Source organism: Glandiceps talaboti, chromosome 6, assembly GCF_964340395.1.
Source record: "Glandiceps talaboti chromosome 6, keGlaTala1.1, whole genome shotgun sequence".
Taxonomy (NCBI): domain Eukaryota; kingdom Metazoa; phylum Hemichordata; class Enteropneusta; family Spengelidae; genus Glandiceps; species Glandiceps talaboti.
The window spans coordinates 24,901,808-24,915,946 of record NC_135554.1 but is presented as its reverse complement, the minus strand read 5'-3'; the positions used below and the strand labels follow the sequence as shown (position 1 = coordinate 24,915,946).

The 14,139-nt window shown below is 36.4% G+C and overlaps 1 protein-coding gene across 1 annotated transcript; it reads right to left on the bottom strand.

The window, feature by feature from the left end:
- Positions 1–1,487: 1,487 nt before the first annotated feature.
- Positions 1,488–10,730, bottom strand: LOC144437009 (arylsulfatase B-like). The gene is made up of 17 exons (XM_078125876.1): positions 10,677–10,730; positions 9,799–9,823; positions 8,775–8,837; positions 8,222–8,333; positions 7,587–7,638; positions 7,134–7,237; positions 6,400–6,545; positions 6,115–6,188; positions 5,606–5,707; positions 4,690–4,753; positions 4,152–4,249; positions 3,651–3,790; positions 3,165–3,223; positions 2,723–2,840; positions 2,233–2,297; positions 1,853–1,978; positions 1,488–1,660 (listed from the first exon to the last, which is right to left on the bottom strand). The coding sequence occupies exons 1-17, from the start codon at positions 10,728–10,730 to the stop codon at positions 1,488–1,490; spliced, it is 1,575 nt and encodes a 524-aa protein (XP_077982002.1).
- Between the last annotated feature and the right edge of the window lie 3,409 nt (positions 10,731–14,139).

Genomic DNA, 14,139 nt, shown 5'->3' with positions numbered 1-14,139 from the left:
AATTACGGTAATGTTCGGTCGTTTATCAAGTTACCAAGATACCAAAATTACAGAATTTTTCAGTGAACACTTTGCGGTTTTCACAACCAGTGGGAGTGTTATACTCAACCACAAATCTAAACAGTGCCCGTAAAACTAAATAGCTAACCCATCTTCGACGTCGATAGACGCGAAAAGCTGTAGGAGAAAAAACTCACTAAAATTCAAAGTCAAATAAACTTTCGTCGGGACTTTACGCCCGTCACAGTCATGACTACGGGAACAAAATAACGCCTGCTCGGACGCGCAAATCGCTCACAGCGCCAGTTTTTACCTCAATTAAAGTAGTCTTACCTAAGGCAATTGCTGTTAGCATGGTTAGCATAATATCTTCGTTCAAATGTAGGTATAAAGATACGGCTATGAGTGTCGTAGGTGGTTGTAGTCAAGACAAGGAGGGTCTAAGAAGACGTACTTGTATTGTAAGCTGCTTGTTGTTGTGATGATGTCGTTGTAGCTTTTTGTATCGTCGTCCTTCTTAATCGTTGAGGACGCCAGTCATGTGTAAGTCACGTGACATACATGATTGACACTGGCAGCCAATACAGTAGGTATGAACACCTAAGTTCTCTAACAACACAGCAAAGTGACTTTTGATACTACTATCTGCAATAGTATAAATGACACTATACCAACGTTATATAAAATGACAATGTTTACGTGACATGCGAAACGTGCGTACGTATATTAAGTTTAGACTGGGGTTAGAATGTACGGCGGGGGGGGGGAATGACAATTCGGATGGTCTTTTTTTCATGGTTTGAACCAAATTAAACCTCAGGAGTAGTCGTTTACCGAGTAAAATATAAAAATTTTCTCGCAGCTTCGCCGCAATAACATTAACTATATTCAGCGATGAGGTGGGTGACAGCCATGCGAATGGGAATGTATATGCTCTCTCTCTCTCTCTCTCTCTCTCTCTCTCTCTCTCTCTCTCTCTCTCTCTCTCTCTCTCTCTCTCTCTCTCTCTCTCTCTCTCTCTCTCTCTCTCTCTCTCTCTCTCTCTCTCTCTCTCTCTCTCTCTCTCTCTCTCTCTCTCTCTCTCTCTCTCTCTCTCTCTCTCTCTGACATTTCATTCTAGACAATCTTAACATTTTCACCGGATATATATAATCATAAGAATAAGCTTTCTGAACAAAGTCAAGTTTAAAGAGTTTAATTCCAAGCTTAAGGTGCATTCTATGTTAAAACAGAGAAAATGGTGTGAAAGACCATAAAAAACATCAATATTTGTAGTCGCAAAAACTTTCAAATGATGATGAAGGATGCTTAAATCAAAAGATGAAGCATATCGGATGCCAGATTAATAATAGAAACCCTTCTTCCATTCATTCATTCATTCATTCAGTGATCTTTCATATACAGCTCCGTTTCAGTGCAGAACACAGTTTTCCCAGTGAGACCTCCGGAATGAAATGCAAAGCCCGTAATATTAATTGTGATTAAATCTAGCACCACCCGGATCTCCAAACACCATCAGACTGGGCAGGGTCTGCCGCCATGTTAGGAGGAGGGTTAAGGGCTGGTACCAACTTCGAGCGCTGGTATTCAAGTCGTTCGAGCAGTTCGGCCACTTTCCCGGGCTCTTCAGCGGCCAAATCGTTACGCTCCGTGGGATCATCTGAGAAGACAGAACATCGTTTAAAAATGAGAGAGACAAATAGAGACAGATAAAGACAGTCATAGACAGACAGAGATGGAGAGACATAAAAAGACAGACAGACACAATGTGTCTGTCTGTGTGACACGGTCATACTTAAGTATTACAATGCACCCATGCAAGTAAGAGGTCCAGAGATAAAAGTCAACCTACCCTTCAGATTAAACAAATACAAGACATCAGGTCTTGGTGGAAACACTTGATCTGGCTCACCCGTTGATATAAATGCTGGCGAAACGAGGGTCTCGCCTTCCTCGGTGGCAGGTTTGTACCATGAATCTACAAGTAACAAGAACATTAGTACGAAGACAGGCTGGGCTATCTAAAGCTGTAACCATGGTAACTAAAATGGTTATTATCTTTGGATACACTCTCTATGAATTTGGCATGTGCCTTGGAGACCATTTTCTTGAAAATGAATTGTTTTCAAATCTGCCAATCCCACAACATAGAAATCAATATGAATCTGAAAATGACGGGATTATAATGAAAATGGTCATGTAAGAAGAGTAGTTACTCTTTGGTACACTTACCATGGTCATAAATAACAGGATAAAACATCTGATGATTGCCCTGTATTAGCTTCCAGTCACCAACTCTGCAACCAGAATATACGAAACATGTTTACATAAATATTGAGACAGTGGTTCGGAAACATTACAGAGGAACACATTTCCCTGGAAAGTTCTGTAAAAACATCCTTCCAAAATTTGAAATGAAGATTCCAGTTCATTTTGAAATAAATAAATACATTTAGGTGTCTGGTTTTGAAGAAGATATATCTTTTATATTACCAAGGAAAACTGTTGTATTAGCGATACATCCACGCATATACACATAATATTCGGCGGCCATATTAGATTCTAAAATAGGCTAATTTTGATATCAAGCAATATGTTTTGGTTGTAGGCAATATTCATTGACTTTTAACAACTTTCCCTACTAGGCCATACTGTAGCAAACTTTTTCTATTATGTTATACCCCTCTTCTGACTTCAGAATGGATATATACGTTCCACTCACCTGATGGCGGCGCCCTTCTCAGGCATAATATCGTCTATGTTGTAGACGATTTCATTTCTTGGTGATCGAAAACCTTCGGAAATCGCATTCCACACGTTCATTCCATCCATATTTGAATCTAAAAGTACAATACATACATGTAAAACTGGGGTATTTTTGAAGCTACAATTCATGAAAAGTTTTCATCCTTTCCAATACAAATAATTTGAATGTACTTTTTCAACGTTATTCTTGTCATTCCAAACAGGCATTTTCGTATACGTAGTGGTAGGGAGTCAAAGTGGACAGCATCGATTTACGGATAAAATGTCACCAACTCCATTTATTTGTAACCAATGCAATGGCAAATGTATATAATATTACTGTGTACTTTTGCTCGTAGTTAATAGTATCACGTGTTTTCCGAAAGTCGCCGATTTGATCCGAAGTTTAATTTGCGTACCTGGGTTACCACCGGCTAGAGTCACAAAGGTTGGATACCAATCTGTCATATGAATCAACCTGTAAATAATGGATAAACTTAATTAATGAACTTGACAATTTATGTATGTATGTATGTATGTATGTATGTATGTATGTATGTATGTATGTATGTATGTATGTATGTATGTGTGTGTGTGTGTGTGTGTGTATGTATGTATGTGTGTGTGTATGTATGTATGTATGCATGCATACATGCATGCATGCGTGTGTGTGTGTGTGTGTGTGTGTGTGTGTGTGTTTATGTATGTATGTATGTATGTATGTATGTATGTATGTATGTATGTATGTATGTATGTATGTATGTATGTAGATAGATGGGTAGGTAGGTACGCATTTATGAAAAGTAATAATTGACATCGATAGCACTGCCAAAAAGTTTTATTAACATATCATAGTCGAGACAGGGTGGTGCAATTCAGACAGACAAAAATGAGTATTCACTAACCTATTGTTTCTGTAGCCCGTCTTCTTTAGCATAGTACCACCACTGGCAAAAGTCACAACTCGAGAGCCAGCTTCAAAAAGTGTCCCCTTAGCTCCTCGTAGGGGATAGCTGGAACCACCCCACTCGGGGGCACCACCATTCTACAATAAGTTAGAAAAAATATGTCCACGTTGTATATCAATATAGTATTTACCCTGTTTATTGTTTATTAATCTTGACGTAAAATATCGACACATGTACTAGTGACAAACACATATTTAGAAATGTTGTGATAAAGAGGGTTGTAACATTGAGTTACTAAATAGTATGGACAGTAGATAAAATATAATGCGACTTTACACATATAGGTTATAGTCACTTGATTGAGTACATTCTCAGCCATTATCCTTATACGTGGTGACATTGAAAAGTGACGTCACATGCTAGATTGTGACATCACGTTATGAGATGATAGATTGTGACAATACTTAGGTAATGCGAATGGCGATTTTAGATACTCACGTCACTCATAAACACAAATAGTGTATTCTCCCACATTCCCTTCTCCTGTAGTTTGTTGGTGATATTCCCGATAATTTCATCCATCATGGAAACCATACCTGTTAGGTGACAATACGTGTCTGTCAGTATGTTTGTTAGCTATTAATTCTTTCATCTAACAAATATGTGATTTCATCTAACCCATTGAAAGTCAAAGTAGGAGATTGTACTGACAACCTTTGTTTAAGAAAACCTTTCTAATGCTTAGAGCTACTTACTGAGTGCAATCCAATTAGATAATTAGTGTGGATATACATATTTCCTATTCCACTCACCTTCACATAAACTCTCTCTTTCCTCGGAATTCAGTGATACATGTAATTGAAATTGGGTCAATAGTTGGGGAAATTTGTTTAAGGACTGTGGTAATCTACCGACATCATAGCAAGAAAACGCCTGCCCAAAACCCCAAACAAACAAACAATCAATCAAATAAACAACACAGAAAAACTATATATGGATGATAGATCAACATTAGCATATTTTTTATGTTACCCACCACTATACAGTCGTCTGTCTTTATTTTTGATATTAGGATATAGATCTTCATATTCCTTGGGTACCTATTCGTAATGAATAAAATGAACATCATTAATTATTTAACTAAGAATGATAGTTATGTATTCAAGATACTTTTCGTTATTTATGTATCGTCAAAGATCATTTCTATCAGAATTGATGGTTGGTAATGAATAGGATGTCTTAATATTAATAGTGAGTAGGAAGTGTACAGCGAAATAATACAATGGCAGTGTTCTCCCTGAACAAGGTAACAGGGGCGCTGCGCCCTCTTGTAAATTCTTGGCGCCCCCTTGTAAGTTTTGACGAAAAAAAAATGAATTGAATATTTTTTCAACAAACGGGGCAAAACGATTTACTTCTCTCGCGGTTTCGCTACGATCTCATGGTCGCCATTTTGGAAAGTCAAATATCTTGGTAAAGAGGCTACTGTCACTGATGTCAAACTTCGTGCGAATCACATTCACGCATACTTTCATCAAACTTGTCATTCATTCTATAGCTTTCAAACAGTCAACATGTCTTTCCTCCGAAGATCAGGAGGTACACGGAATATTTTACACGTCGGCCCTTTTCAGGGCGAACTTGAACTCAGATCGTGGGATTGTTTGCATAGAGTAGTAGATCAGAAAAGAGCACAGCACAACACAACACAACACAACACAACACAACACAGCACAGCACAGCACAGCACAGCACAACACAACACAACACAACACAACACAACACAACACAACTTTTTTTCAAAATTGCAATTAAAAGTAGACCATTCATGATCAGGACTTCAGAAGTTTTGTATTAAAGATGTTAAATCAAATCTCTGGCTAACACCTCGATATATAAATAAACATACAAATAACCAACAGCATCTCAGAATGGTGAAATACAACACTTACCTCAAGAAAGAAATGTGGCAGTGCTGCTGAATAGTACATAAACATTGGTGTTTCTTGGTTGTGTTTTTCAATCAGTTCCACGGCACGATTGTTCAGAAGATACTGTAAAATCAAACAAAAATGATCACATTCTTTCTATATCGTTATGTGAGTAATCTTTACACCTGTAATCACATTTGGGATTTTTGCCTGACAATGCCTAATAAATCATGGAAGTACTCAGAGACGTGGACATGGACGGGTATCTTCGGTCTCACCTCGATATGCAACAACATGACGTCACATATGCAGAACATATTCAGCAGTGAGTCCAAATCTTGCAATGTCAAAAAGTTAAAACCCCTGTATGTGGCTAGTTGTTTTTTTGCCTTTGAAAATGAATTGCAAAACATCTTTATTGAAATCGCAAATTAAATGGTTCATACCATTTAAAGCAGCTCAGTGATCATTTAATATGAATATTCTGACGATTTGTCTGTTGTGTGATGAAAAACGAGATCTATACTTACACTAATATAAGTACTTTTATCAAGCACCGACCCGGTGTTATCCCAAAAATCATATCCCCGGAAACGATTATGTGCTGAAATCATGGCAAAAAAAAACACACAAAAAAAACAATCATTGCTTGTGTCAGACCAGGACTGTTTATTTCACGAGTTTAGTAAAATTGTTACAGGCATAAAACCTCAAGATTTATTTTTAAAATGAGACACTTTTCAAACACAGTAAATGGTCGGTCAATTCTTAGACTAATCCAACAATGTACAAGCCACGACAATAAAGGTACATACCGACTCCCGACTCTTCTAGTAGAACACCTCTGACATCCTGGTTTGTGTGAGTGTAGTATTCGATGTAGTTATTCCAGAAACCATAGAATGTATCATATCCTCGTTTCAAAGGAAGGTAGTCTTCTTTACACATACCTTGATGCCATCTATAAATGTCATAAACAAGACATAGATTCACCAATACTTTATTTTTGTGTAAAAGTAATCTAAGCATTCTACAAAACATAGAGTAATTTCCGAACCTTAATATTTCAAGACGCGTATATGTGTTTCCTGGTAGAAGTTTGTCTTTTGAGTAACAGCATTGAGGCGGTAAGGCTTTATACATGTTGCAACAAGGTATACTTATTAATAGAACAAAACGGAAGTCCCTCTTTGGATTTAAGTCATGTCACAAAGTTGCCAGTATTCATTTAATTCTAACAAAATACATTTCAGTGACCCTTTCATTGGATTTTACAGTACACTACAAGAAAAGGTCAAACTTCACATTTTCTTACTTATATACTTCATAACAGCATTAATAATAAAATAGTTTTTCATGTTTGATCGTATTGATGATAATTACGTGTATACTGAATTTCGCATTCGTAACTTAAGTTTTCGTTTTCATATCTGCCAAAGCTGGATATTAGGCTTGCCATTGTTTGGTCAGGTGACGAAAATATGACTACATAATGAAAGCCAAGTGAATAGTAACAATGAAGGAATGAAATAAAACCACTTTGACGTACTTGCCAAGCATGTGTGTAGAATATCCCAATGCCTTCAGGGCTTCTGGCAAAAGGGTGAAATTCAATGACAAACCATAGGGAGACAGTTGTTGGAGAACCCGATGCTGTAAGTTAATAAAAAGTATCAGAAAGTTGAATATGAACAATGAATGAGGAACAAGTTTCAATTCGGCTTTCTTGGCAACCACGTGTAATGTATTAGTTGTGTAAAATCATTAAATGACACTGGAACTCAAAGTTTACAAAGAGTTCTTTATTCTTGGAGTAGCGTTCCCCTTTCAAAGATACAGAGAATTGTTAACGGGGGGGGGGGGCATTTTGTATTCAATCGGCGTAAAATCAAAGACCTCTCCTGACAACACCGTCTGAGGCGAACTGCGCGAGTAGAAAACTATGCATTGGCCTGTGATGATGATGGTAGCATTTATGGCATGATCAGAAAATTCACATTACCTGCATTCCAGTTCGATGAGAAAAATAGCCAGTATTAAAAGCTGAACGACTCCTAGAAGAAACAAAGTAAACTTTGAATATACACTGAATATTCAAGAATACGGAGAGAATAATTTTCCTGGAATTTTAATTATGTTTGCAGTATTAATTAGTATTATGATATTATGTAATTAATATACTATGGAGATCAATTATACGATATTAATTATGACTATGAGTATAATTACAGTTATAATAATTATTTATCTATAATTATAATTGCAGTTATAACAATTCTTATAAGTTCTTTTTAATTATATAGTTGTATTTAGTTTCTCAGCTTTGAAAGGATTTATATTAAAATTCTTTTCATGAAACAATGTGATGTGTGTTTGAAAAGATAAACTCTAACACATCAGATTTAGAGAGCTCAGCGGAGCTCACATACACAACATTTGCACAATTTATGCACAGTTGAATAATTGTTTAAATTACAATCATATCTTTGGCTAAGAGATAATGTTATCGTTATGAACAGTCTGGGGAGTAAATCTTCCTTGGCAAGAGTCGAGTCGAGGAAAAGGAGGAGCTTAATGGCGGAGCCGAGGAAGAGGCTTGAACACGGGACTACAATTTTCCCTATATTTTCCACTCACGGAGAACATGTCGGATGGGTGTACGCTTGGTCAAAAATGACGCCCTCAGAGGCCAATCTGTCCATATTTGGTGTGAGTATATCTGGGTTATTGTAGCCAACATCATTCCAACCTGGATGGAGAACAAGATGAGGAAGAAAAAATAGTTACATTTTCTCTAATTCCGAAATGTTTTTTCAGTATATTGTGTGCTTGAGAGAGAGAGAGAGAGAGAGAGAGAGAGAGAGAGAGAGAGAGAGAGAGAGAGAGAGAGAGAGAGAGTGTGTGTGTGTGTGTGAGTGTGTGTGGGCGTGTGTGTGTGTGTGTGTGTGTGTGTACGTGTGTGTGTTTAGTTTAGTTAGTTAGTTAGTTAGTTAGTTAGTATGTGTGTGTGTGTGTGTGTGTGTGTGTGTGTGTGTGTGTGTGTGTTTGTTTACTGGTACTGATGAAGAGATGCTCGTTCCTCTTGCAATATTTGGGATAGAAATGTATTTTGTAATATTGATATAGATAGGATTTGAGTAAAATAGTTGATATTTATCAAAAGATAGATGAACATAAAACACTACCTTACCTAAATCATCGGCAAGAAAGAACACTATATGTGGTTGCTTCGGTTGTCGAGGTTGTTTTCCAACTATATTCGAAGAGGCAGGTGAGAAACACAGAAACATGTTTGACAGCAGACAATGATTCGACATAATCGGTATAGTAGTTTGTAAATTATGAACATTGAGATAAACAATGGATAAAGTGGTCATGTGAAAGGGAAAAAGATATTTATTCTAGATGTCTAATGAGTGACACAACTTTAATAAGTTTTTTCTACAAAATGAAGTGAAACAACATAGACCAAGTCCATGTTTGTAACTCCATGAATTGCAAAAAGTAATAAATATGTACTAAAATTTGCTGTAGGTACAGAAAATTTAATTATTTGTCTATGAACAGGGCAATACAAGTAATCACGTCACATGCAGTCAGCTTCTGTTGCTGTTAGCTGTTGAAACGTCACCTACTTTTATAGTAACTTTGTTGGACCGAGAACATTTTACTGTGTATAGAGACTTTGTTAGTTGTGATTACAAGTAGTTACTTTGTGTTTACCAAGTTTGTTCCAAACATCTTACTGTTATCCTGTACTTACCACAGCAAACGTTTTACTTTTTGTTTTACAAGTTACTGTGTTACAAACACAGCCTTGATGTATCTTGTTTCACATTATTTTCTTCAGTAGCAAAATAGATACAGTAATGTTTTTTTACTAATTAAAATCCAAAAGAAATATGATCCCTTTATTATCCATATGGTAACTTTCATTCATTTTTTTCTACACTTGATATATTAATTTATATATATCGTCGTTTTAGTACATAAATAGTTCCTGCCTCTGACAAAGAAACTGAGATACCCTATCAAACTGCGAAACAATAAAATGATTATAGATAACCACACACACACACACACACACACACACACACGCGCGCGCGCGCGCGGGCACACACACACACACACACACACACACACACACGCACACACGCACGCACACACACACACACACATATATATATATATAAACGGATATTGTCTTTACTTACCGTCAGCAGCTATGGTCAAGGCAACCTAGAAGTACGAATGGACAACGAGTTATAAATGTCTATCGTGTACACCCCAACTTTGCGCGCACATTTTAACAAATAATTTTCCAATGCTTACAAAATGAAAATAAATGTGTGCTGTTTTTCCAACAGACGTTAAGCCATCAGAGTTACCTCGGAGAAAATTTAAAAATAGCGGTGCTTGAATTTATTGAGAGAGAAAAGAAGATTTTTGCAACCTAAAACAGATTTGTGAACGAAGTAGTTAATTAGAGATTTACGTCTTGTAGGATTCGATTCTAGATATTCTGCAAGTGAATGTTACATCGACGAGAAATGTAATTATACTGTAAACTTTGCTACAGATCTAGACTTATGTTTGCTTATTTCGCCGGACAACAAATTTAAGACCACAAGAAATAAAGTAATGACTAAATGCATGCTCGTACATAAACACAATGCACCAGTCTGTTAGTGGAAACTAGTCTGATATCGATTATATAGTCTCTGACCACACATACTCAAAAAATGGATTTGACGTACATGTATATATTTGTAGTATTGAATATAACTTTATGTGAAGTGTGAAGTCCCTAATAGGCTTTTGTACTCACATGAAGAAAAAACAATTAAAAATCTACCTACCCCCACCTATTCTTAAATTCAGCATAACCAGAACTAAACAATGTTTTTTGTTTGGCCTTAGGTGAAACCCCACTAGTTCTACCATAGAACCTATTATAAGCGCACAAGTCACGCACTGTGCCCAAAAGCCGATTCTTTTGTAGATGGAGTTTTGTACTATATACTACCAAGTAGGTTAAAAGAGACAGAAGTGTTAGACGAGTACAGCTAGAAAGCAAGCTATAACGACTTACCGTTGCCACAAAAAGCAGAAAGACTGGAGCAAATGTTGGGCACGCCATGACCATGTCTCGCACTCTTCTCATAGAAAATGAGATGTAGTTTTCGAACGGACACTGGCTTTTTATATACACTTGTAGTGGCTGATCACCATCGGCGACACGTTTCAAGTTAATCAAAAATTATTTATAGTTAATTATTAATACATTTGTCATTATGGCGTTTTAAACATGTATTAATTAAAATTCAGATTATTAATTACACAACAGAAATTATTTTATCAATTAAATTTGAACAAAAATTGTGAATTAATGATTATTTTATGTCAGAAGTTAGGCATCCGGACACTAAATTAGCAATATACCAATATGTAAATATCTCATCACATAGAGAATTTAATTGGTATTTAGCAAGACTTGCTTTTAAACTGGTTTTGCTGTAGTAATGATATGGGTGAAGTTATAAGTGTGCTTTTTCTGTCCAGAAGAAAACATTTCCTGTACAGTAATATAAGCATCTGTCGATATAACCTTCTTTCCAAATAAATTTCAGTAGATTTTTATGGCATTTTTCATTTTTCAAATACAAAAAATGGGGGTTTTCAATCAAAATCCATCAAGCAGCCACCCCGCTAAAAATGATAATACTTGTAGAAAACTGTTTATAAAAACATCACCAGATTGAGTCGCAACATTTAGTTCCAGAACAAATTTGTGTCTTGTTAAATTTAACCCCCCCCCCCATGATGTGAATTTGGTGCAGATCTGAGAGAAATAAAAAAAACGGTGAAAACAGGAGAAACGATAATACATTGTTTCTCTCAAATTAGTTATCTCCTGTACAAAGTGTCGGTGACCAGATGATATCACCAAAATATGTACTTGGTGACAATACGGAGCAAACCTTCTGAATTAATAGTTGGAAATGGTAATACGTTTAAACGTATTTGTTGATTGTTATTATAATTCTATTCTGTGAAACATATGAACACAAATGCACTATGACAATGGTTGCACCGGTTCAGTAGTGATATAGTCATGGTAAAATGTGTGTGTGTGTGTGTGTGCGTGTGTGTGTGTGCGTGTGTGCGTGTGTGAATGACTTATGAAGGGAGCAACTGCTAGCTATAGATGGCAGTGTGGAAAGTGTTCAGGTGAAAGAAGACATTTCTAATGCCTTCAGGTATGAGAAGGGATGGACTTTTCATATGAAAATCCACTGGGGTAAAATAACATATCCGAGTTTCCCTCCAAAATTACTACCGGTAGTAATGTTTACCTTATTTCCTGTTTATAGTAAACATTGCTCAAAATCCACAGTACAATCAATGTAACTGCAAAATCAGGACATTGTCACAAAATAACCGAAATTTAAGAGAGAAATGGTCTACTTTTTTCTGAAATATGTGGTATGATTAACATTTGAGTTTGTAGGTCTGCACACACAGTAAGCTTATCCCTTTGGGCTCCTCTCTCTCTCTCTCTCTCTCTCTCTCACACACACACCCCTCCCGCCACGGTAGATAATTGTACATTATGTCACCACAGTACAAAACTGTGTGTGGTAAAATGTGTGTGTGTGTGTGTGTGCATGTGTGAATGACTTATGAAGGGAGCAGCTGCTAGCTATAGATGGCAGTGTGGAAAGTGTTCAGGTGAAAGACATTTCTAATACCTTCAGGTATGAGAAGGGATGGGCTTTTCATATGAAAATCCACTGGGGTAAAATATCATATCCGAGTTTCCCTCCAAAATTACTAGTAATGTTTACCTTATTTCCTGTTTATAGTAAACAGGGCTCAAAATCCACAGTACAATCAATGTAACTGCAAAATCAGGACATTGTCACAAAATAACCGAAATTTAAGAGAGAAATGGTCTACTTTTTTCTGAAATATGTGGTGTGACTAACATTTGAGTTTGTAGGTCTGCACACACAGTAAGCTTATCCCTTTGGGCTCCTCTCTCTCTCTCTCTCTCTCTCTCTCTCTCTCTCTCTCTCTCTCTCTCTCTCTCACACACACACACACACACCCCTCCCGCCACGGTAGATAATTGTACATTATGTCATCACAGTACAAAACTGTGACGTAATAATTTCAGTTGATTAGCCAGTCTTTTGATCAGCTACAATGAGAAAAAGAATGGGTGAATATGTGATCCATTCATTAAACATCAATATACAAAATAAATGACTCTATACAAGGAACTAACGGTAATTAGATTTTAACAAGTCTTCTCTGTTTGAAGACAAACACCCGAACACCACTATATTACTAATGGTCCTCCTATTTCCTGGTAAATTCTACTCATAACATAAAACTTGATAAAGTGTCCGTTGGGATCAAATACAGTTGTACAAGCTGCAACAAGGGGACAATCTAGTTGGGTTATTAACATGTTTGTATATTCAAAGAAGATTAATCAGAGTGACATCATACATTCATTTTTTAAAAAAAAGTCAATTTATTGTCGCAGTGTCTTTGATTGATCTGATTACATACATATGTCGCCATTTGAAAATAAATGGAAGCAAAATTTACATGTTAGATCTAACGTAGCAATGAAATACATGTCTTACAAGTAACAGCTAACAAACATGTCTCGGTGTGTTAATTACATCATCAAACACTGTGGTCCCTTTTTGCGGTAGAGAGTGTTGCAAAACTGGAAAGTTACGTCTAAAAATTACAATGACTTTCCAAAATTTGAGTAACACTGCTTACTCCGTGACATCGTTAACAACAATGGCAGCTCAACCATCGGCAATCTAACACAGACACAAACTAAAATTACAATTGCGGCATGTTGACACACGCTATCAATGGACATTAGTGTAATTACACCCACAGTCGTGTGGCATCTCTGATAGCAAATTTTCCTCAAGTGGCTGCAAATTCCACCTCATTCAGTGTTTACACTATCTTGATTACAGGGTGATTATGATAACCAAGGCATTGCTATTACCAACTTTTATAATCTATCACATACAACAACACTGGTTTTACTTTGTGTCTATTTTAGTTTGCCGATAGCTAGTTTTCCATAGTAATACTAAACTTCAAACATTTCTATGTGTCTCTGAGCTTTGGATATATGAGGGAGTGCGTTATCCAGTAATTTTGGTTGAAGGCAGTCTGTAAAATATATCATAGTGCATTGACGGTATCTCAAACGACAGCAACAGTCCAGAAGTTGAAACTTGAACTTTTTTCATATTTTTTGTTTTTATTTTCGACTTATAAATGGTATGTTGTTATGCTTGCTTGGTAGTGATCAAACTCTAGTAAGCATCGCACACTTTTGTTGGCAATTGGTCCAGATTGTTTACTCATACTGTTTACAAATGGATATCAAGTCGGCATTCATAGTACCATCAATGATTAGGAGACAGGTAATTCAGCTTATTTGAATGACCGATCTGTTTTCAGTAAAGGTTTGGTGTATTCTAAACAGTAAAATTTAGTGATAAGTTACA

Coding starts and splice junctions, on each gene's coding strand:
- LOC144437009 (XM_078125876.1), bottom strand. CDS start 10,730: ATGGTCATGGCGTGCCCAACATTTGCTCCAGTCTTTCTGCTTTTTGTG. Junction 9,824..10,676: donor TTCTGCTTTTTGTGGCAACG/GTAAGTCGTTAT, acceptor TCGTACTTCTAG/GTTGCCTTGACCATAGCTGC. Junction 4,250..4,689: donor AGACAGACGACTGTATAGTG/GTGGGTAACATA, acceptor GTCACCTAACAG/GTATGGTTTCCATGATGGAT.